The sequence below is a fragment of the Uranotaenia lowii genome, chromosome 2 (assembly GCF_029784155.1).
Source record: "Uranotaenia lowii strain MFRU-FL chromosome 2, ASM2978415v1, whole genome shotgun sequence".
In the NCBI taxonomy this organism is placed as follows: domain Eukaryota; kingdom Metazoa; phylum Arthropoda; class Insecta; order Diptera; family Culicidae; genus Uranotaenia; species Uranotaenia lowii.
The window spans coordinates 361278978-361304907 of NC_073692.1; the positions used below are offsets into that span (position 1 = coordinate 361278978).

General features: G+C 38.3%; 1 protein-coding gene across 1 annotated transcript in view; it reads left to right on the forward strand.

Moving 5' to 3' along the window:
• The first annotated feature begins 289 nt into the window (after nucleotides 1-289).
• LOC129745948 (organic cation transporter protein) overlaps nucleotides 290-25930 on the forward strand; it is a 36410-nt gene continuing 10769 nt past the window's right edge. The window contains exons 1-2 of the mRNA XM_055739347.1: nucleotides 290-1003; nucleotides 13935-14629. Coding sequence (XP_055595322.1) covers nucleotides 961-1003; nucleotides 13935-14629 — 738 coding nt within the window. The 5' untranslated portion in view covers nucleotides 290-960. The remainder of the gene's footprint in view (nucleotides 1004-13934; nucleotides 14630-25930) is intronic.

The window sequence follows — 25930 nt, forward strand, 5'->3', positions numbered from 1 at the left end:
CTAGTTTCAGTGGTTTAAGCACCGATTAGCGAAGCTCGTTAAGTCAAGTTTTTTGAACAAAAGTAATTCTATTTATTATGTTCATTAACCATATCGCATCTAAAATTTATGTCGCCTGGTGTAATTATTTCCTCAAAAAAACATTCAAACTGTGACGACGACGACTCTCACAGAAAGCGAATCCAAGAGCGCGCTTATCGATGGACGCCTTCTCGCGTGGAACCATTCATACCGTGAAATGCGGCGGCAAAGGGACCGCGCCGTTTGGGGAAAAGATTTTGCCGGTTTGACGTTTTGTGAAGCCGGAGGAGGAGGTATAACAGTTCACTTTCTGCGGCAACAATCTCCCCACGCGGTCGCGCAAGTTCTGCGTTGGCCATCGACGCGAGCGGTTCAACGCAACGTCTCGTCGTGTTGTGGCGTGGCATTTCTCTCCGGGTGCGCCGCGGCAAAGTTTGTTTCGCCGATTTCATAGTTGTTCCACAGCAAAACAGATCGATTGGCGCTCCGAGGGAAAATAAGGACTAAACGTAGCAAGCGCTCGGCACTTCTGGCGACGACATTCGTATAGATTTGTTAATTGGCGTTCTTATTTACTTTTTTGCGGAACTGATGAGAACGATCGAGCCTCGCAGGGCGACCCAATTCAGTAGTGAACAGTGACCGCGAATCGGTTCAGATCGATCCTCCAGCTTGGCCGGATCGGACGTGCTCGCGGTTTCTTAGCGTGGCACTTGGGTGTTTCAGCATTAGCGTGGAAGAGCTCCTAGTGATAAGTGCACGAGGACTATAGAGTGTGTGGTTGTGAAGTGGTCAAACGAAACGGGGAAAGGTTTCTTGGAGGTCTTCCAGTTTTGAGGATACCTTTTTAAGGGCCTAACAACAAGAAATACCAACGATTGTGTTTTGGTGAACGAGAAAATAAGTCGGTTGCAATAAGAAAATCAAAACCGGGTCACCATGGCGAACGATCAGACGCTCGATGAGTTGATGGGAATGTTGGGTAAGTTTCAGAGAGTTGATCGATTTGCTTTCTGAATATTGTTGGGCAAATCTGTTGCAATACTTACGTACCGACAACACTCTGAATGTGGATGCAAAGAAGAAATGAACAGTCAAACAGCAAAAAAAAAAAACACGCCAACTCTCGCTTGGGGTTTGCTGGATGAAGTTGTGGTATTTTTGTGGTGTTATTTTACGGATGACGAAGCGCATTCGGCAGTCGACACATGCGGTTCGAGCTCATCTAGGCACATTTTATGATCCATAGACAACAAATAGAAAAAAAAAAGTTCGGAACATTGGCACCATGAATCGAAAAACTTAATTGAACTAGCACAATAATAACCGATTGCAACAATCCCTCCTCGATGGGTATTATTAACTGGTGCAGCAAATTTCGTTGGCGTTTGAATGGGTTTCAGTGGTAAATGGAATGACAACTGTAGCGTACCAGAGCACATTAGAAAGTGAAATGAACCTACTGTCATTCTAAAGTCCGGGTCAAATTGTTGTTGGTAATGGAATGGACGATTTTCTAATGCTGGATTAATAAGCATTGCGAATGACGCAACCCTAACAAGTGTGATTCGTTTAGCTGGTGAAACGATCTTTTGAAAATGTTCCTCGTGAGATTTTGCATTTATAAATATTAAACTTGTAAACAATAAACAATTTCAAACAACTTCTAAATCTTTGAGCTACCGAGAAAATGCTTATCTGTTCATATGATTAAAAATTTCACCCTCCACTGATGGAATTGATAAGCTTAGTGAGCGCAAAAAATGTCCAAAGAACTTATGACTTATGACTAATTAAAGGTAATCGAAAAGCGGAATCTCATGGATTTTTTTGGAGACACGTTCTTTAACGTATTCGTGATGGTCTACATCATTCAAACAGCAATTCGACTTTAAGATTCAGAAATTCATCGCCGTCAAAGATAGAGAGTTGTTGTTATTGACCAATCGTATTAATTTTGAAGAGAAATCAATTTGTTTGTAAGTGTTTGCTTTTATTTTTTGTCGTATTCATACTGATTGACTTAGAGAATGACAACAGTGCAAAACGAAAAAAAAAAATAAATATCACGATGTTATGTGACAAAAATGTCCAAATTTAAACTTTTTAAGATGCTAATCAAAAACATTGTTCGTATGATACATGGACTTCATGATACCACAACTATTTCTGAAATATTTAATAAATTTCGGACAATCACTGCATTTTGATCCTTCAGTTACAGTTAATTATGCAACCAAATGTGACGTCTTGTAAATTTCTATTCCTTCACATTCAAAACGCCTGATTAAGAAGTGTATTCGAAAAAAATGCAACACTTTGTTTTGTGAATAACTTTTGAGTGTAGATGTTTGAATGTAAATTGATGATTTTTTTTGCAAAGTTACCTATTAATATAATGTGTACATTAGGGTGGCCCAAAATTGTACTATGTCTGGGATTTCGGGGGCTCAAGCTTCAAATGATAGCTTAGGGTGTAAGAAACAATATTTTATATGACGGCGACTCAGAAAAATTATGTTTAGAGGTCGCACTGGTTCGATTTTTGGAAAAAGGCAATATTTTCGACATTTAGTCCTAACAACATTCTCATATCTTGAAAACGTATCAAACATGTGTCTCTAATATTTTTTAAATTTTATTTATAATGTAAGTTTTAAACTAAAAATTTATTGGGTCTGTTTTGGACTCTCAATTTGTATGTATGGTTTTTCAAATTACGCAATACTATGAATTTTTGTGAAAAATAATATTACAATCCACAAAAAAGTGTACTTTGGATTAACATTTTCAATCCACGTTGAAATCAAAAGATGCGTAACGTTATGATGTGCAACTTTGCAGAAGAAAGTGTATTGCTATTACTTGTCGTTAAAAAACTATTCATGTTTTTCTGAGTGAAAAAGTCACAAATTTCGAACTTTTGCTAAGAATTGCTCTAGAGTAAAGTGGGGCAAGAGTACGCACTTAGTTGTGTACTTATTGTATCTCTTCAAAGAACAAAGTATCGATCATAGTAATTAAACCAAATTAAAGTAAGGCTCTCTACCTTGATTGTATGACGCAAAAAGTTTTGATTATGTTTGTAAACATTGATAAAAAATCAAATTTTTCAAAAATTACCAAAGCGTACTCTTACCCCACCAGTGGTGCACAATTTAACCACCGTATTTTGTTCATTTCACCGGTAGGCAGTTTTCCTTTCTTGTGGAAATAAAGTCAGGCCTATGTATAAGTAAGCTAGACGAACCAGTCAGTAAATGACTTTTATTATCACTTCCTCTATTCATATTTTCGAATTGAGCTTAAAAAAAAACCTCTCACATTCCCCTAACTTCATGGAATCAATCATCTTCACTTTTATTCAAATTTCAACTCACTTTTGGAACCTTTACTTGGACTGCTTTAACAATTTAACATGTGAATTTTGATCAAATAGTTGTTTTTCAGCTGTTTTTTAGGTCTCTCACTAGAATTTTTTTAGACTTTTCTTGATTCTGCCCAAAAAAATTGGTCAATGATTTTCAATATTGGAGGCTATCTCAAAGTGGTAGACAGATGGTCACCAAATTTTGTTCACGTACGCATTACATAACTAGGTAGCTTCACTGAAAATTTCATCAATTTTCATCCATGTATTCAAATGTTATTCACAAAACAAAGTGTTGCATTATTTTCGAATACACTCCTTATGATTGTTTTGCAACACATTGTTTTGTAAACAGTATAATTTTATTCTTCCGAACTTTCAATTTTAAGATTTCAATAACGCAAGGAAGAAAATTGTTGTAAAAAAACCAACAATTCATTAGGGGAGAGTGGGGATACTTGATCCCCTTTTTTTATTTTCACCATATCTTTTTGGAAAAATTTAGCAACTCGCCGCCTTTGACATTTTCTGACAGCTTGTAACTTCAAGTTTCTATGCTCCAAAAATTAGAACGATACTTGAACCCGTTGATGAACTAGAAGCATTTTCGTGGGAGTAAAAAAATTGGGATTTTTCTGAAGTTAGGGGAGACTTGATCCCCTATTGAAGGAGACTTGATCTTAAGGAAGCCCTAATCCTTGTATAAAAATCAAACAAAACCCCAAGATAAAATGTTAATTTACTATTTTGATCATGTTTGTTCTCATTTCACAATTTATAGCAGACATAAGAAGAAAATTCTATAACTATGTCTCAACGCTTATAACATTGCATACTTAAAGGCGCTATTTTTTTTATAATTAAGAGAAAATTAATTATTTTTGGTCTTTTCTTCAGACAATTGTTTGATAAATATTAGTTTTCGGATAAATATTAGTAATTTCGTGATCAGCAATCATAACGATCAATTCAGAAGAATAATAAGCCGTTTGGAAGGGGCATCAAAATTGTACCCAACTCTAGGGGATCAATTATACCCATGATCAACATTTTAGAAAACTTTTTCTGAAAAAAGTTGAGAGTTTTCCATTGCTTTGAAAATATGGCATTCTGAAGTTCATTCTACTCTCGAACGATTGATACATTGGAACAAATATATTTTTCTCATAATTTTCCCATGTAAGGAACATTTTAAAGTGATGAAAAAAGATCTTCAAGTAACATTTTGTGAAATTTTTCAAACAAAGTTCAATTACTCAAACAATTGTTTTGTTAAAAAAAATTTAAACTACAAGCATTAATATTTTGCTCATTTTGGCACATTTTTCTAGAACATTTGATCTTTGTAAGACATTCCAGTTTCGAGATATAGCTAAGGAATCAAGTATCCCCAGGGATCAAGTATACTCATTCTCCCCTGTAACCCTCATCTGTCCCTGTTTTTTTTTTACTCATTACAATCTCTAGAGAGTCAATTTGATACTCGTCGCTTTAAACGTTATAACTTATAGCTTTTACGATCAATTTTTTTTTTCAAAAAATACATCAATACAAACATTTTAGTGTCGGAAAAAAATGTTCCGAACATTTTATACATTTTTATTCACTTGCATCTTCGCAATTCAAAAAAAAACATCTCCTACTAAATCTATCGTAGATCGCATATGGTAGACTCAAAAAAATATTTCTTAAGTGTTCATTAAAGATGAAGTTCATTTCATAAGAATGGCGATTGAATTTGCCTTCCATTGAATATTCTTTTAATTGGTTTAAACAGTGAAAATTTACTGAAAAATGAGTTTAAACTCAGGGAAGGTTACAAAAAAAAAAAAAGATAACATATCTTGTTCCAAAAAAACTACCGTAAAATAGCTAACATTTAAACATCTTAGTAGATTCAATTCTCAACAATTAGACCCAAAATCTAATGATTGCAAAATTCTGGAAATAACATGAACTTGGTAGCCATAAAGGGCGAACACGAAAATATTGCGACACCGAAAATGTCATGCCAATTTTCTTATAATGAAAGATTAATTAGTTGATTGAGCCTTGAGTGCAAAATTGGACGCATTTTCGCTCGATGTCCTCCATCAAAGTCTTCACAGTGTCATCCGGTACCAGTTTCTCAGTTTTTTTTTTCTCCATTTTCTTAACATGTCCTTCTCGTCTTTGACTGTCTTCTTCCTCTTCCGAAGTTTCCGCTTCATTATTGCCCAGTACTGCTCCACCGGGCGCAGCCCTGGACAGTTTGGCGGGTTCATGTCCTTTGGTACAAAATGGACAGAATTAGCCTCATATCTCTCCAGGACACTTTTAGAATAGTGGCATGATGCCAAATCTGGCCAAAATAGCGGAGCTTTGCCGTGCTGCTGCAAGAACGGAAAAAGGCCTTCTCTAGGCACTCAGATTTGTAGATCTCGCCATTTACTGTGCCCTTTGTCACGAAAGGCTCCCTCTTAAGTCCGCAAGAGCAGATGGCCAGCCAAACGAGATATCTGAGGCGAGCTTCGACATTTTCTTCTTCTTAAATTTGTCATCCACATCTAACTTGCTCTTGCCAATGAAAAAATTCAACCCCGGAATTGGCTTAAAATCGGCATTCATATACTTTTCGTCGTCCATCACACAGCAGCCATATTTTGTCAGCATCTTCTCGTAGAGCTTCCGTGCCCGAGTTTTAACCGTCGATTGGTGCCGCTCATCGTGATTTGGTAAGTTTTCTACCTTGTATGTATGTAGTCCAGCTCTCTTTTTTGGATTCTGGACGTAGCTCTGCGACATGCCGATATTTTCAGCCGAATCGCGGCTTGAGACGTTTGGATTTGCTTTAATCACCTTCACTTGCTTCACCTTTCCCTTCGCCTTTTTGTTCTCCGGTTCCGGTTTCTTCCAGTTCCTTTGCCGTGGTTCAACGTCAACTGCTCTTTGAACCGCTTCAAAACTCTGGAGACGGTTGAATGGTGAATGTTCAATATTTTTCCCAACTGCCGGTGCGACGGCGTGAAATGTCAAAGTAATCGGATATCTCCAATGGCGGCGGCTCTTTCTCCCTCTTCAGCTAGAGAGTTTGTCCAGGCTCTCTTGTTTCGTCTACCCAGTTCGCGCGTTCTCTCAGAAATCGACAGAGCATGCAAAAAAATGAGAGTTGAGTCACCGAACTTAGAATAAAACGGTTTATTTCGGCGACACTACAAGAACGCAAATATTCTCATTCCGTTTGTCCTACCGAGATACCTAGAGGCAACGAATACTAATGCGTACATGCGAAATCAGTTTGAATCGTACACTCGTACGGTGTGCTCGCATTTTATCCCAGTGTTTTTTATATGCGTGCTTTCAATTGTAGCAGTCGACTTCGCTGGCGGGCAAACACGCGTCTCGAAGGGAAACATACGATTCTAATTGTGTTGGTGTGTTTCTCTGAAGGGCGTGTCTTAGATAATTTCGTGGCACTCGTCCAAGGCACGCGTATTGTGTGTTCCTCTCTACCGATTAGATGATGCAAAATCGCCAGAGAGATCGTAACGATCCTTCTGTCGATTTGAGTTACCTCTCTACCGATTCATGTTAACTGGGATGTTGCAGATTTTGAGGTTCTCCTTTCTAACTTTTTCGCTTAGAAAATTTGTATGGGCCCGGCTAGTAAACTAACAAAAGGCACTGTGACTTGAGCGCTTGGAGCTATTTCTCTCCAAGATGCAGCAAAATCAGCTGATCGTCGTGTTCTCAGACGAGAAACTTTTTTCGATTGATCCTAAGGCTAAGAATGTTCCAGAGAATGTGAATTTCAAGTTTACTACCAGGCATCCTACCATAGTTTTGGTATTGGAAGGGGTTAGATTGAAGATGTCTTTTGTTTTCATTAAAGCTGAAGTAAAAGTTAGAACTAAAATCTACGTGGTCATTTTGAAGAATCAGATGCTTCCGTGGAATCGGGCAAACTTCGGTGAACCCGAAAATGTTGTTTTCCAACAAAAGATGGAGGCCATACCATACCTCAAAAGGACGCTAAACAGGCTGGAGGCAAATTTGAAGTTTTAATCAAAGAATCGTAGGCCTCCGAGCAGTCCGAATTTGAGCTCCTTCGAATCTTTGATATGGGCCTTTGTTAAAACGAAGACCTGTGAATCCTCTCACCCAAGTGTCGATTCTCTGAAGACTCCCTGAGGCGTGGGCTTCAATGTCAAAGGCATATATTTCAAAAGTATGCCCACGATTCAGATCTCGCCTGGAGAGAAGTTGAGTGCGAAAGTGGACACATCGATTGATTGTTTTTCAATATGTTTATCTATATACCTGAATGTGTGTATGTATGTACCATGGGTGCACGGATTCACCGCAGTTTCTGTCTATGTTTGTGTTCACATGCATTCTTTAGACTATTAAGTTCGACAAATCTCCAATACTCCACTAAAAACAACGATTCACAGCAAAACATGGTCAAATCGAAAAATATAGAATAGATCATCGATAAAAATCTTCATGGCTCAATTTTTTCATATAAAAAGCATTGAGAACCTGATATCGGACTCAACGCTGTATTCATCCCGGTCCAGAATTAAGAAAGCAGACAACAAAGTGCATTATCTTAATCTTACAGTTCGATGTTTTATCTTTACTGTGACTAATTTTAATCATTTGACCTACTCCAATAAAAACCCTCGTTAAGATAGCACAAAGTTCGACATATCGCAGGTTATCAGCTCGCTTCGTTACAACCCAAATAACCTTGAATGGCATAACTTTCTTACCGAGCATGCTTCACGAATTAGTAGGAATGTCCCAAGTGTTTGTTCAAAAAATATCCCCCTGTTCGGGGAGCATCGACTTAAGAATGCTTCTCACGAGGTGCCGTAAAACTCACAAACTTTGGCGCGATAAGATAAGACGTGTAAATCTCGTCAGCCGTTTCAAAGTTGCCTCAAGTTGTTGAAGTGTCTCTCTCTGCAGCTATTTAGACTTTGTCCAACGAGGAGCGATCATTAATCTGGCTGTCTGGCGCATGTGGAACGAATGAGCTGTCCCAGTCCAAAACCCTTGTTTGTCCAAGTAATTAATGCCGGGGCAGGCACGGTAGCCGCGTGGGGCTTAGGAATTATTTTCCCAAGTGATCCACCTCTAATTATCGCACCCATGTCTGTTTGATTTATCAACCTACCCGAAGACAGCAGCTCGTATTGACTTAAAATTTGCATCAACTTCTCGTCAATCAAAACGCCTTAGGGGATTTTGAGATATCAATATTACGGTATCTGTCTTGATTAAAAAATATTTTCAAAAGTACAAACAAAAATGTCATGTTAAAAAATAATTTAATCAATTTTAAAGTATATAATGTTTCTCATTTTTTGTGAAATTTTCAATTATTTAAAATATTAACAAAAAATATAGAGGTCTATACCTTTGACCATCGACAGCATCATAAAATGCATCTAGTTTCGCATGATAAATTACACGGTGAATTGAGGTGGCAAAACTGGTTTCTCGTACCAAAATTGATTCGATTACAAGCTAATTACGACTCTCATAAGAGGTATCTGGTTTTTACCTGCTGACAGGTACGTCTAATTCTTGCTCGAATAAATCAGTCATCACTGCAAACTTGTGATACAATTTCAGTTTTACTCTTTTGTGCGGATGTTATTTATTCGTCGTATCAAACCATGTCATAACATTTAGGATCACATGATCACACAAACGTCATGGTTTCAATTGATCGTCAATGGAACTTTTTTTTTCTATTGGTTCTCGTCAAACTAATCAATCCGAATATCGCCAGCGTCTGCTCTTTGTGCAGCTTAATCGATTTTTAATTTACCCATAATTGTCGCCAATTCAGAGAATGTTGTCAGTAGATCGGTTCGCTATGTTCGTTTTGCTCATGCTTGCTATGTGCGAGTAATTGATGCCTTTAATCTGGGAAACCTCGCTTTTTATGAGATAAATTCACATGGATACAAGAGATCGAACTATATAAAGGGTGATACGGTCAAAATTTGGTCAATATCAAATTGACGTATTTCTTTCGATTTTGCATTTAAAAACCTGAACATCCCTCATTTTGAAGGTGTTTGTGTGTGTGTAGAATGTTGCTCCTATTTTGATTTTGGAATTCACTCTTCAGTTGTCAAAATGTCGTCCAAGGAAGAAGAGCAGCGTATCAAAGTTTTGCTCGCCCATTGCGGAAATCCGAGCTACTCGCACGCAAAGCTGGCAAAATCGCTAAAAGTTGCCAAATCAACCGTTACAAATGTAATTAAAGTGTTTGGGGAACGTTTGTCGACAGCCAGGAAGTCTGGATCGGGGGAAATCGAAAACCGAAAGCCGCTGAGACGACAAAAAGAGTTGCCGGTAGTTTCAAGGGAAACCCTAACCTCTCTTTCCGAGATGCCGCAAATAAGCTGAGTGTATCGTCTACAACCGTGCATCAAGCCAAAAAACGAGCCGAACTATCGACTTACAAGAAGGTAGTGACTCCAAATCGCGATGATTAACAAAATACGACGGCCGAAGCGCGATCCCGGAGGATGTACACGAAGATGCTGACGAAGTTTGACTGCGTGGTAAAGGATGACGAAACCTACGTCAAAGCCGACTACAGGCAGCTTCCGGGACAGGAGCTTTATACGGCAGTAGGAAAGGGAAAGAAGATATTTTCAAGCACATGAAACTGCCAAAGTTCGCGAAGAAATATCTGGTTTGGCAAGCCATCTGTACCTGTGGCTTGAAAAACAACATTTTCATAGTTTCCGGGACTGTCAACCAAGAAATTTACGTGAAAGAGTGTTTGAATAAACGTCTGCTGCCTTTCCTGAAGAAACACGGTTGTTCCGTACTGTTTTGGCCGGATTTGGCATCTTGCCATTACAGTAAAAAGGCCATGGAGTGGTACGCCGCCAACAACGTGCAGGTGATTTCCCAAGGACAAGAACCCTCCCAACACGCCAGAGCTCCGCCCAATTGAAAAATACTGGACTATTGTCAAGCGGAACCTAAAGAAGACCAAAAAACTAAGGACGAGCAGCAGTTCAAGGCAAATTGGCTTTCTGCGGCGAAGAAGGTGGACAAGGTGGCTGTACAAAATCTGATGGCAGGGGTTAAGCATAAGGCCCGGCAATTCGGATTTGGAAAAGCGGAAGCCCAACTGAATATTTTTTCCTGAATTTTATACTAATCCTACTTGAAAAAGAAATTTAATTTGTTTTTTTAAATAAAGGATTTCACCGATTTACACGAGTTTTCCCTTGACCAAATTTTGGCCATATCACCCTTTAGTTTGTAAACGTTAACCTCTCGTGTTCTCCCTCCTTACAGATATAACATCAGATCGCGATGTTTTATTCATTTTATTCATTTAAGAAAAATGAAAAATTCGGTTTTCCCATTTCATTTGGTCACCTCTTTTGAGGGTAAACAAATCGAAACTTTGAGGCACCTCTAATCAAATTTGATCGAGTTGAAATTTTGCACAGGTCAGTTTTTTGGGCCAATCTACAAAATGTATAGTGTCAGTTTTCGAAATTCGACATAACCCACCCTATTGGACACCTATTGTCGATAAATGATAGTTTGCCTTTAATGGGGGAGTAGGGTCTAACACTTTCAAAAATCGGTTTTTTTTAATTTTATTTTTTCATTGTAGAACATTTCAAGAATGTTTTGCCAAATTTTCAAGTCAATCGAAGCAAAACTGTAGAAATTATAGGTCTTTATCTCCTCTTATTTAATACTGCATAATTTTAAAAGCAGAAACTTCAAACGCGTTTTTCTCGAAAGCACAATTTTAAAGTCAGTGGACATCGTCATTTGAAAACTACTTCACCGATTCTTCTCAAATTTGGAATATATTTTCTACATATAAAATACCAAACCCCAACGATTTTCTTTTTTTTTTACTTTGGAGAGATTTTACAGATAAAAAATGGCGGATTTTTACGTGAAAAATCGTAGTTTTTACTTCAAACAGCCACAAAAATTTCATAAAAAATTATTTTAAGTTAAATAAAATCGTTGGGGTCAGGAAAAACATCTATTTGAAATATTTTGCTCTGATTTTTTGACTTCAGATGATTCTGTGCTGAGATACAGTGTCCACCGCAAATCCTGTTTTCTAAAAGGCATCCTCGAAAGTGCTCATTTTTCAATATTTTTCTACGAAAAAAACTTACTAAATGTTCTTTTAACAATGCTTTGTATAATGCAAAAAATTTGAATACATTTGTTTAAACGATAGCTCTAAAAAAAATTTTTGAAAATTGTGTTTTTTTACCCGTTAGACTAGGCTTACCAGATACTTTTTGAATAAAGCGGGACATTTCACGAAAAAAAAGCGGGACATTAAAGAAATTCTTAAAAAAGCTTAATTGTGTAGCCAAACCTTTTAAACGTTTACCCTCAGCCTTCAGTCAAAGTTGTTCATAGAGAGTACACAAAGTTTTTCTTAACGCGGATTGATTTTGCTCAGTTTTTTTTTACACGTGATATTGAACGGTTGTCGCGAATTAACACGTTATTTTAGAGAGAGAGAATGTTTCAAGTCGTACATGTAAACGGCGGATTTGATAGCGGATAAAAAACCTTGTGTAATTTGTATAAAAATAAGTTTGTTGGGTAATTTGTTTAAAAATTTGAAAACTCAAAAAAAAACTATCATCTTTATATACTTTGGACAATTGAGTCGGAAAAGGTGGTGTAAAATATAGGGCAATTTAATTAGAACTCCGGCAAAAAAAATAATCCCTTTAATTCTATAATCTACAATTATTTAGAGGCAACTTTAACAATTTTCTCTTCATACATTGATTAAGCGTTCTCCAAGAACACTTAACTGAATCAGAATCTAACTGTAATGCTAAGAGCTTAAGTGTTATTCAGTATTGTCTTATATAAACTATGAAAAATGCTGCTTATTTTTAGAAAAAAGACGTATTTGAATGATTTTCTGTTCATCACAGAATTCAAATTGAGACAAAAATTTAATTTTTTCCAGTGTTAGTTTGTAAAAGTTTTCCAAGAAAAAAAGCGGGACATTTTGAGGAAAAAGCGGGACAGCGGGACATTCAACAAAAAAGCGGGACCAATGGCAACCCTACGTTAGACCCCCCTCCGCCCTTTAAATTTTCAAACGTTTTCATTTGATTTTTCATTAAATACAGAGTTTGTTGCAACTTACCCCTTTTTCTAGTAGGGTGAAAATCGCATGTTTTTGAAAATTTAAAAATAACTGGTAAAACCAATAATTTTTCTGACTACGACAATTTGGTGTCCCATCAACCTTAAAACTTTAGATGCACAAAAGGATTGATTATCTGTAGGCATTAAGATTTTAGAAGCCATTGAAGTTGAAAAATGTTGAATGTTGCCCCAGTTGACGGTAGGAATCATGTTTCATTTAGCAAAAATGACTCGTAAATCAAGTGACATATGGTAATAAGCTGTTTTTGCCTCAGCCGCAATGCTGAACGTCATAAACTATCCATAATCATCAATTTTCTATGATTCCGTGTGTTCTAAGAAATTCGTTGCTGCAAAAATTACCTCCGAAACATTGCTTCAACAAAGTTTGCTTGTTAACTGATCGCTACTGTACAATTTGCTTAAGTCATTTGAATCAATTTAAGAGTCAGTTCTACACATATAACAGCATAAACGCCAGTCCATTCAAGACGTTGAGTCTTAAATTGATTCGCATCCAAAATTTCAATCAACTGCGTCCACCAATTGTGTCCAATTACGCTTAACGCCAGCTACTGTCTTCTACAGACAATTTTCAACATAGCCCATGTGACTTCCAGCATCATCTTCTTAGAAGATCGCGCGAGAAAAAAAAAACAAAATGATAACATTCAAATGAGAACCGAAGTGATGGGGCGGCATTCAAACGCAAACAAGTTGATAAAAATCACGCTCAACTGCAATCCTTTTAACAAGTTTATTGCGTTCCTTTGTAGGTAATGTTTGCGGAATATTGTCAATCAAATTATTGACGCAAAGCCTTTATGGGGTAGTTTACTTACGATGCACTGAACTGCAAAGTGCATCCTGTTTTTGTATTTTCAAGCGCATACCGAATGTTAATTGTTTTATTTGGTTTGCTTTCAAAAAACGTTGCATGTTTGTATTTTTTTTTTCTTATGACTAGATACTCAATCGATTGTTACAGCCAAAATCGAATTTGTTACTATGTAAATAATGTTTCTCCGATAAACAAGCCCCTCAATTCGTTACCCCAATCGACAAAGAACGATCGCAAATAGTTGCACAATCACTCAGAGCTCGCCCGACATGGACGTCACAATCGTCACCTACGCTAGTTATTTAGCTATGAAGCTGGTCTAAATAGGTGACGGTCTCGGAGCTCAGCTCAGGAAGCAAATATTTTTGCTCATATCGGGCGCCAAAACGCGCCCCCGCGAAACGGTTCTTAAAATAGTCCATGAATTTGCACCATTTGCAATGGGACGGCTACAATAACAGATCAATTAACACGTGTCGAATGTTTGGTCTCATGTATTTTTTTTTCTATCTATTTCTCCATCAGGCGACTTCGGTCGGTACCAAGGATTCCAGTTCGCGCTACATCTGATGGCTGCCTTAACGGCTGGCCTCCACATGTTGTCTCTAGTGACGGTTGCAGCCGTTCCGGAACATCGGTGTTTCATTGATGGCCTCGATACGGTTAATGGAAGCTACGCGGATCACTCGTTTGATGTCCTCAAGGAGTACATACCATTGACAAGCGACGGGAGCCTGGATAGTTGTTCCATGTATACCAGCGGCAACCAAACCGTGCCTTGCGTATCCTACATGTGGAGCAGCGAATACTACAAGTCATCCCGGACGATCGAATGGGAGCTGGTTTGCGATCGACGATGGATGGGAGCCCTTGCTCAAACAATTTACATGTTGGGCGTTTTCACCGGTGCCGTTTGGCTGGGTGGCCTAGCAGATAAAGTCGGGCGGAAAAAAGTTTTCTGCTGGTCCGGTCTGCTGCAGTTGATACTCGGAGTGGCCGTTGCATTTACACCGGAATACTACTCGTTCCTGGTGATACGGTATCTGTACGGAATCTTTGGAAGTGCCGGAAGTTATATTACCGGGTTTGTGCTAACGATGGAGCTGGTGGGACCTAGTAAACGAACACCGTGCGGCATTACATTCCAGGCGATGTTTGCCTTCGGTATCTGTCTGGTTGCCGGGTGGGGTGCCATCATCCATGATCGACAAATTTTACAGGTAAGGAGGAATCGAAGTCATCGAAGCTTCATTACGATTGTTTCCGAGATTAAAAATCTTTGGGTATCAAATAATAACATCAGATTATAGTTATATATGTTTTTGGAAGATTTTCCTTTCCCCCAGGTTGATACTTCGGGCCCATGTACGTCTACCCCTTACTTCCATCTGGAGCCAATGACCTTGATTCCCCTCAAAAGCATGATGAAACTTTACTTTGAAACCGTAAGGTCTCCACGACAATGCTCATAGACAAATGTCTTCAGCATGTCCTCATGTGTGGTCTCTCTTCAAATCGCATTAGGTCATCCCAATCCGAAAAAAAGCGGCCCAGACATTCGACAGAACCATGTAAAGCCGAAGATCGCTAAGCCGAACGGTTTAATAGGCCGAAGGATGTTCGGCCGACGAGGACAATAGACCGAATGGGACCGAATGAATATTTTTCGACCGAATGTTCATCAGGCCAAATGGATATGAAGCCGAATGGTCGTTGAACCGAATGGTTGTTGAGCCGAATATTCATCAGGCCGATTAAAGGCTAGGCCGAAAGGATGCAAGGCCGATAAGACATTTTAACGCTTGCCGACATGGCCGAATGGCTGTTAGACCGAAAGATCGTTAATCCGAATGGTCACTAGGCCGATATCAGTTAGAATGGATACTAGGCCGAAAGGATGGTAGGCCGAATAGATGCTCAAGCTCACACTCACTGGTCCAAACGTTGAAAAACATCCATTCGGCTTAATGACTATTCGGCCTATCGTCCATTAGGCCTGATGATGATTCGGCCTAATATTCTTTCGGTGTAACGTCCATCGGCCGAACAACCCACTCAGCCTAGTGTCCTATGTAAATATTAGACCTACCACTTCCACCGGCGTGTAAGAGAATCCCTTTCTAAGCCTTAGGGCGGCACGCTTATCAATGAAATATTGCAGGGAGCTTCCAGAATAGACTCAGAAAAACCCAATCTAAGCACTTCTCAACTCAGACTATATCTTACACCAACTATTGACTGTTAAATGATCGATTAACTAGAGCGCGGTACCTTTTGGGCCAAGCCCTGTCTAACGCTACTGATGATGGTTAATGTCTCTCTACTGTAGCAATCTACTAAAGGCCCTGCGGACGTGATGCCTGGTGGGTATTCGTCTGGGCCTCAAGCTTTGGAATATGAGATCGACAGACAGTCACCGGTAGGCCATGTAGCGATTATTCAAAGGAGGTTTTGGATGGTTGGTAGAATCCTAAACCAGGAATTCTTGTCCCAAACGTAGGGGTCCTGTTCCAATTAGAAAACGGGCATTAGCGCAGGTCTTTTGGCAAGAGCGAAATGGCGGTTTTGGCGGTGGATTGGTGTCTGGCTATAATTTGCACTTATTGGTTTTAGTTTCTTATGAACACCGCGATAGTTTTTAGCTAAGTGAGCCAGCACCAGCCAGCCGCCTTTGACCGGCCTTGAACCGAGAGTTCGGGTCGTTGCTCTCGCCTCGCTATCGCATCTCCCTCTTCGTTCCGAGGTGACTCAGTAGCAATAAACTTTCCAAGTTGGCTCTCAGGTTGTGGGTTGATCAGGCTTTATGGCTGCATGGTGTTGGTGTGCATGTTGATAAATCAACGCTTCGAAGGCCGAATTTTGAGGAAAGACTTCGTACAACCAGTCACTCACTGCGATACTCTAATCATCACTCAAAAAGCTTCTTTTAACCGCGATTGATCTCTATCACATCGATAGAAGTTTCATCTGATGTTTACACCTATTCGGTCAGATAACAATCCATTCGGCCTAAAGTCCATGGCTTTCGGCCGAATAATCCAGCCTCATAAAACGACGAAAGTCGCTCTTCTCAGTAGGTTTTTCCTGTCCGCGTTAAGTTCAGCTTTAAGCTTTAAGTTTGTTACCGATCGTATTTATGGAGTCTTGAGTTTGTGTTCGTTTCCCACTATACTTAGGGTAGACTTATTTTGAATTATATTTAAATTTATACAACTTAAGTGTTATACTGTCTGTAGTGAGGGGTTTGTCTGTAGTGTTGTATAAATTTAAATATAATTCAAAATGAGTCTACCTTAAGTATAGTGGGAAACGAGCACAAACTCAAGACTCCATAAATACGAACGGTAACACTCGACAATTTCGTGGCCAAACAAATTCCTATACGGGCTAAATCCTGTTGAGGAATGCTTCGTTGTATTTATGACGTATTCTACTTCTGATATTCGCGTATCCCATATTCGCTGATCGGTTTTAACGTATGTTTTAATACAGGTCTGAATGTTACGATTGAGTCTCTCGACTGGGTTCGCTTGAGAGTGATGTCTCGCGTTAGCCCAATGTTTCACCGAATTCTTGTCTAAGAAACTCTTGAATTCGCGGCTCATAAAGCATGAAGCATTATCCGAAATAATTATTTCAGGAACGGAAAATTTTCGAAACCATTGATCTTCGATGATCTTAATGGCACTACTCGATATTTTGCGAACCGGTATCATTATTGTCCATTTCGAAAACAAATCTAACAGCACGAGTAAATGAGCATTACCGGACTTACTGCGCGGAAGGGATTGTATATAGTCAATTGACAAAATCTGAAATGGTTTTGTGACTAGCCTTTGTTTCCCCATTTCAGTCTTCTTTGACGTGTTCGCGGGAATTAACGATTTACAAATTTCGCAGTTTTGAACATATTTTCGCGCGGTGGCTGCCATCTTCGGCCAGAAATACAATCTACGAAGTTGATCTAGAGTTTTCTCGTAACCTGCATGCATGAATTCGTCATGATCTTTTTCAACACGTTGTCTCGCGATTTAAGTGGCACACAGATTTTCCATTCGTGGGTGTAATCTAGAACGTCATTACGCGTAGGTACGAACTTTAAAAGTTTTCCCTGCTCTGTTTTGTAATCCAATTTTTCATCTGGGTTTTCCTCAACTTTCGCGACCATCTGTGTGTACCACAAATCAGCGGTGTTGGAGACATCTAAGCTCTCAACAGCCCGCGATAGTGCATCGGGCACTATGTTGTCTTTTCCGCGACGATGTTTGATTGTGAGATCATAGCCCTGTAGCTCTATGCTCCAGCGGCTAAGTCTCGATGAAGTTCTCCATTTCCCTTTCATTATGCAGACAGCACGGCTAGACCTTCTTTTCAGAAGCAGCATAAGCTTGCTGGGCTGGGGAAAGTTTCTGAGAGAAGTATGCTACGATTCTCTCTCCATCCTCATGTTGCTGTGTCAGGATAGCTGCTATCGCTGAATCACTAGCATCGCTCTGTATTTGGAAAGCTTTTGAGAAATCGGGGTTACATAAAATAGGAGCAGAAATCAGACTCTCTTTTATGTTAATAAAAGATCGCTCTGCTTCCTCACTCCACACAATGGATTTAGGTTTCTTACGTAGGAGGTTCATGAGAGGAGAGGTTAATACACTGAAGTTGTGAATGAATCTCCTATAGTAGTTAGCCATTGCCAAGTAACGCCGTAAGGCTCGAATTGAAGTTGGCCGTTCGTAATTTACGATCGCTTCAATACGGTCCGGGTTTGGTTTTAGGCCTTCGGGTGTCAGTAAATATCCTAAGTAAGGGAGTTCATTCATACAAAATTTTGACTTGTCTATATTAATCGATAAATTTGCTGATTTCAGACGGCTAGCTACTTCCTCTAACGCACGGACATGGCCTTCGAAAGTTTCGCTTACCACGACGATATCGTCGAGGTAAACGAAGACTTCCGGCTCCATCTCGCCATACCCTAGAACGATATCTAGACATCTTACCAAACTGGATGCTGAGTTGACAAGACCAAACGGGCAACGGGTGTATGAGAAGAGCCCCCTCCCCAGCACGGCAAAAGCAGTGTACTTGCGCGAGTTTGGTTCGAGGGGTATTTGAAGAAAAGCTTTCGTTAGATCGATTGTCGACAAATAGGGGAAAAGTTCATATAACGCCCCATGTGGCTAATACGCGCCACCCTTGTTTTGAAGAATCTGAAACATTTTAAGCCTGCAAAATATTACCAATTTGTTCTGAATGCTGTGATTGGTCATGGCAAGTATGAATTTTTCCTTAAAATGCTTCTGTGTCGTGATAATTTCACAATTTAGGTTTTTCTTCATTTCGATCTAAATTTCAAAACACTTTCAATAAGGTGTCACCAAGCAGAGAAAAACGAATAAGACAATATTTTCTGACACATCGATAGAGGAGAATCTAAACTACGATTTAATGCTAAAAAATTATACCGAACTCGCTATAGTATGCTTTTTATGGGTATGTTTTATCACGGCCCATGCGCTCGTTATAATGCGCCAATCGTAGTAAGCTGAAAATAGTATCCGCTCCTGGTGCGGAAGAGGGTAAGCGTCTCTCTTCGTACGCTCATTGAGCCGCCTGGCGTCAAGACACAGTCTTATTTCCCCTGAGGGTTTGATAACCGGAACTGTGGCCAGTGACCAATCGCTATTACTCTTCTCTACAACTCTCTCTGCTAAAAGCTTATCCAACTCTCGATTTATTTTCTCCTGCATATGCGGTGAGGTTGGGTATGGGTTTATTCGGATAGGTGGTAAATGTTTGAATTCGTCTGCTATTTCGATCTTATGAGAAATAAATGGTGTTACACCGAGGGGTTCTCTCTCGATGGCAACTTTGAACATTTTCTTTATGTTCTCTAACTGAGCTTTCTGAGAATTAGTGAGTTGAATTTCTTGTTTTGTTGTAGCTATCTCATCGATTTCGAATAAGTGATCATCAATAAGTAGGACGGATATTAAAAGCTTGCCAGAACTCGGCTCCCACTATAAATCTTCGATTAAGTTGTGGTGCGATTAACGTTGCTATAACTTTAATTTTGTTATCGAATTCAAAAGGTAAATCAACACAACCGATCACAGGCAATGATTTCCAAGATGCGTTGAGTAAGGTAGTTGAACTAGAATGGGTTTTTAATTTAAGCTGTTTCAATAATGAATCAGATCCTAGGCCTAGAACAGAGCATTGTGCTCCACTATCTAGCAGTCCTATCCTTTCACTTCTCCTCCTAATATTTTCACACGAACAAATGGCCGTGCGTCTCCATTCTGGTAGGGGAACATGCCCTATTATGCGCCACCTAAGCGAATCGCTGATTTTCTATGCATTCCACGTACAAATTGTGTTGAAAATGGGTGCAATCGTCGAAGAAAAGTGTTTTCTATAAATGCCTATGATATTTTATTACTCAAATTGCTATAGCTGCTTCAAAAACTTGATTTTCAAAAACCATATTCAAAGCCACAGAACAAAACTGTGTTGCAAATACGCGCCGCTGTGTATTCAATATGCGCCTAGCAGCCGAACACACCCGAAAGCAGCCGAAGACCAAAAACACACCAATACTTACAGACACTTTGACTGAAAAGAAAATCAAAATGGACTAATCCAAATTTTGAAAAAAATTAAAAGTAGATTTTCTGGGCTGAATTAACGCTCAAAATATGGTTTAGACTTTTTCTTCATTTTCAAATGAAAATTGGCCTTTTTGAAAAATTAATGCTATTTTCAGCCTACTACGATTGGCGCGTTATAACGAGCGCATGGGCCGTGATAGAACATACCCATAAAAAGCATACCTTTGCGAGTTCAGTATGATTTTTTAGCATAAAATCATAGTTTAGATTCTCCTCTATCGATGTGTCAGAAAATATTGTCTTATTCGTTTTTCTCTGCTTGGTGACACCTTATTGAAAGTGTTTTAAAATTTAGATCAAAATGACGAAAAACCTAAATTGTGAAATTATCACGACAAAGGAGCATTTTAAGGGAAAATTCATACTTGCCATGAACAATCACAGCATTTAGAACAAATTGGTAATATTTTGCAGGCTTCAAATGTTTCAGATTCTTCAAAACAAAGGTGGCGCGTATTAGCCACATGGGGCGTTATATGAACTTTTCCCCTAGATAAATATAATTCATTCAAATCGGGTTCGTTTTGATAATCGCTTTCAGAAAAAGGTGAAAAATTGTTCATTTCACAGCTTTCAAAAGTGTCTGTAATTGGATGGATGTTTGAGGGATTTGGTTCTGAGTGGTCAACTTGCCCTCTCAGGTTGATCTCGTTGCGTTTTTTTGACAAACTGGACAGAAACTTGTAAGCACACCGTGGAATCCACATAGCCTACAAAACTGTTCTCTAGCCTGAGGGCATATTGCAAAATAATGTCCATATTCTCGACAATTGTAACACACCCCCATGGATGGTCGTTTGTTATCATCTACAAGCTTTTGCAACGTGCTTTCACTGGATCCTTCCATGACTGACTGATCTTCTTTCTTCTCTACTACGCTTTTTCTTCTATCTTCATACTGTTTTCGCGATTTTTGTTCCCATTCCGATTTCATTTTCGGTTTTTGATTCTGTTGGAAATTTGAATTGTGAAAAACTCTGGTTTGATTAGATTCGGATCTATTTTTATCTTCTGCTGTATATATTTCATTGACTTCTCTCGAACGCGGTATGTTAAAATTTTCTTTGGGTTTTGAATGAAGATACCAATTATTTTCATCGATTATTCTACCGTATCGCTTTAGCTTAGCCAGAGTGCGAATATTAGCGCCTGTCATGGCATTCTTGTACTCATGACGAAGATTCCTCCAAATAATGGCGAATCGTCTTCGTTCAGAAAGAGGCTTGATCATAGAATTGAAAATTTTAATCATATCGTGGAAGAAGTCAATGAATTTTTCCCCCCGGCCTTGCCTTCTGTTGGAAGCTTGCAATTCCAACTGAAAGTCCAAGTCCGGTGGCAGAAACTCACGCTTTAGCTCACGCTTCAGTTGAGACCAGGTTCTATACTCACATTCCCGCTACCAAGATGTCATCCAAATAACAAAAAACTTTGTCAATGCCTTGCAAAATTTCTAGACAAATCTAAAGAGCAAAACATTTTTGATCCAGCCAGAGCAGCGAATAAATCCAGGGCAAGAGGTAAAGGGTACCTAAGTATTAGGTACTATCACCTTATTGATAGACACCTTACAGTCAATGACTAAACGTTTGTCTTTATCTTTTTTTACCAAAATAACCACCGGTAAAGCCCACTCACTGGCCTGCACAGGTGTGATCACTCCCTCTTTCTCCAAGTTATCCAAATATTCCATTACTCATGGCCTCAAACGTAAAGGAACTCCATAAGCTATCTTAAAAATCGGTCGGTCATCCTTCGGAATCAAATCTCCCTCAAAACCTTTAATTGCTTTAATTAATTGCTTATTGCTTTTCTTGTGTACACTTTCGATGCCGTAACATTGTGGGAAGTGCCGCTCGGAAGATACGGGATAGTATTTACTTCTGTAGTCCTAACTGCTCTGAAATTTACGCTAAAATTATACAAATGAATCAATTATCATCTAGCTCATCTATAATTTCTGCTATAAGCGCGGAGCTCAAAATAACCGTGCAGAGTGCTGTGGCAACGGAGATGCAGGTAATAAAAAACGAGTTCAAATCGGTTACTGCTGCAATTGAGGCTTCTCAAGACTTTCTATCTTCGAAGTTTGAAGAAATTCAAACCGACTTCAAAGATTTGAAAGTCGAGAATGAGAACCTCAAGAGCGAAGTTTCCGATTTGAAAAGCTCTCAGGCATTACTTACGAACAAAGTGCATAAGTTGGAAGTTAACTTGAATAAAATCAATAATGACTCAATATCTAAAAATGCTATGTTTTTTGGGATTCCATCTACCAACAACGAAGATACTGTTGAGCTAGTTTGCAAAACATGTCGTACATTTGGGTTTGATATTAAACCGGATCAACTTGAAAACGTTACCAGATTGTACTCTTCGAAAAAAACTGTAGATCGTTTAGCACCTATAAAAATAGTTTTCAAGGATATTTCAGTTAAAGAAGCTCTATTTCTTAAAAAAAAAAACTTTTGGTAAACTAAGTTCTTCAACAGTAGATCCGAACTTTGTAATTGATGGTAAAAGTTTCAACGTTACCCTTCGAGACGAATTAACTTCATTTTCTATGGAACTTTTGAACGATCTTCGCGAGTCTCAAAAAATTTTAGGTTTGCAATACGTTTGGCCAGGTAGGAGAGGAGCAATACTTGTAAAGAAAGATACTAATTCTAAACCTGAAATAGTTAAAGATAGAAATGATCTGGCTCGGGTGAAGAGCAAATATCTGGCGAACTCTGAAGTCAATGTTTCACTATCTAGCCATTTGACACCATCCCCTAAACGTAAAAGATCATAATCTACACACATTTGTTTATTATTTTAATATAAAAATTTTCTAGTTTTTCTCTTAACATATTTGTAATTCATCCAAAATGGATCAAGTTATTAATAAATATCATGTAACTGTAGACGATTTCAATTCTTCAGTTCAAATCAATCATCAAAATAATTTGTGTATCTTTCAGTGGAACATTTGTAGCATGAATAACTTTGAAAAATTCGACAGCATTTTGCAAACTGTTGAATCTATAAATGCGTGTATTGATGTGATTGTTATAAGCGAAACGTGGTTGAAGGAAGAAAATTGTTCGTTGTATAACATACCTGGATATAATTCATATTTTTCATGTAGAGAGCAGTCGTACGGAGGCCTTGCAGTGTACGTTAAACAAAATTTAAACTGTAGAGTTACAAAAAATTTATATCTTGAAGGTTCCCACTGCATTGGCATTGAAATAAAAATAAAAGACCAAATTTTCGATGTGTATGGTGTATACAAACCTCCATCGTTTCCTGTTATGAATTTTTTTCCAATTCTTGAAAATTTGTTGTCTTCCGTTCCCCAGAATCACTCTTGTTTCTTGGTTGGTGACATCAACCTACCTGTTAACATGACTAGCAATAGTAACGTACAAAAATACATATCACTTTTAGAATCCTACGGTTTTGTATGTTCGAACACACTGTTCACAAGACCCAGGAGTAAAAATGTTCTTGATCACGTTATTTGCAAGCACAGTGATTTAGCACTCGTTAGAAACGACACTATCGGCAATAATATTAGTGACCACTCTCAAGTTATTACGACTCTAAGATTGTTCTCAAATAAATGTAAAACTATTCTGCATAAAAATATCATTGATCGTGCAAGATTAAACAGTTTATTCTCTGATTACCTTAAAAGTGTACAAATTATCGAAAATCCTGAGAATTGTTTGAAAGAAATATGTACCGTTTACGATAGACTAGTATCGGAATGTACCAAACAAATAACACGAGAAATGAAATTGAAAGGAAAGCCTTGCCCATGGATGTCTTTTGATCTATGTACATTAATCAAAATAAAAAATAATTATATAAAACGTTTAAAACGGAATCCCCAAGATTCACACTTACAAGAAATGTTAAAACATATCTCTAAGAAGGTAGAACAATGTAAGAAGAAATGTAAAGCTTCCTACTATGAAAATTTGCTCAGCAACACAACAAGCTCCAAAGTGTGGAAAGGCATTAACTCAATTTTAGGAAAAGGTAATTCTAATAATGGAATGAAACTTAAAGTTAATAATATCCTTCTCGAGACAAACCCCGAAGTATGCGAAGCTTTTAACAATCACTTCACGAAAATTGGTAAAGATCTAGCAACAACTATTCATAATGATCCTGAATCTGACCCGTTATCCTTTACTAATCGTGTCTCTAACTCCATTTTCCTATATCCGGGAACAAAAAACGAAGTGGTCTTAATTATAAATTCTCTTAAAAACAAAAAATGCTGTGGCCACGATCAGATCCCTACTTACTTATTAAAGGGAAACTGCGATGATTTCTCTCGAATTCTTTGTCAATGCTTTAACAAAATCGTAGAAACAGGACAGTATCCTGACTTTCTCAAAATAGCAAGAGTCGTACCAATTTTCAAGGCAGGAAACAGTCTTGATGTTAACAACTACCGTCCGATTTCTACTTTAAGTATTTTCAGCAAAGTATTTGAAAAAATGTTGATTAATAGGATGAATAAATTCTTGGAAGAAAATAATATCCTTTATAATCTACAGTATGGATTTCGAGCTGGTTCTAGCACCTCAATTGCTACCTGTGAACTTGTCGATACGATAATCGAAAACATAGATGCAAAAAACATAGTCGGGACTTTGTTTTTAGACCTAAAAAAGGCTTTTGACACCTTGAACCACGATATACTGTTAAAAAAACTAGATTCTTATGGGATTCGGGGAATTGCGAACGATGTTATTCGCAGTTATCTGTCAGGTCGAAAACAATATGTATCAGTGAATAATACCAACAGTTCTTTACAAAACATGAGCATTGGAGTCCCTCAAGGGAGTAATATTGGACCGCTGCTATTTCTGCTTTATGTCAATGATATCCAGAACATTCCCTTACATGGCATCCCAAGACTGTTTGCAGACGATACGGCCCTTTTTTATCCAGGGAAATGTCCTAGGCTCATTGTTAAGCAAATTGAAGAAGATCTTACAGTTCTTTTGAGATATTTTAATGCAAATCTTCTTACTCTAAATTTTCCGAAAACAAAATATATGGTGTTTCATTCAGCAAGAAAAATAGTTCCCAGTCATGAAGATCCTGTAGTCAATGATAACGTGATTGAGAAAGTTGTGAACTTCAAATACCTTGGGCTATTATTAGATGACACCTTATCATGGAAATATCATATAATGCAATTGGAAAGCAAGGTCTCATCACTGTGTGGAATCCTTTGGCGTATAAAGCAATTTGTGCCACGTCATGTCTTACTAAAATTCTATCACGCATTTGTCAATTCTATTCTAAATTATTTAATCATTCTTTGGGGAAGAGCATCTGTATCCCTACTAACACGCCTACAAACACTGCAGAACCGTTGCCTGAAAACAATATTTAATCTTCCATTACTGTTTCCAACTTTCCATCTTTATTCTGAAAGATCCCACAATATTTTACCCCTTACAGAAATGTGTGACTTACAAACCATCTTATTTGTGTTTGATAATCTTCATTCTTCAACTAATAGAAATATGAGCTTTACCATGGGAGTCCGAACCCATAATACCCGACAATCAAGTCATCTTCAGCGTAGTAGATCATCGACTACACTAGGTCAACGAAGAATCTCCTTCATTGGGCCTACCAAATATAATAGTTTACCCAATCGAATCAAAATCATCAACAGTCGATCCGCCTTTAAAACAAATTTGATACAATATCTCAAAGTAATTCATGTTCGTTAACCACCAACCATCGTATCAGTCATAGTAATTTTAGTTTTTTTGTTTACCTTTAAATATTTTATTTTAGTTCAGTTTTTTTTTAGTTTAGTTTTAAGACAGCCTT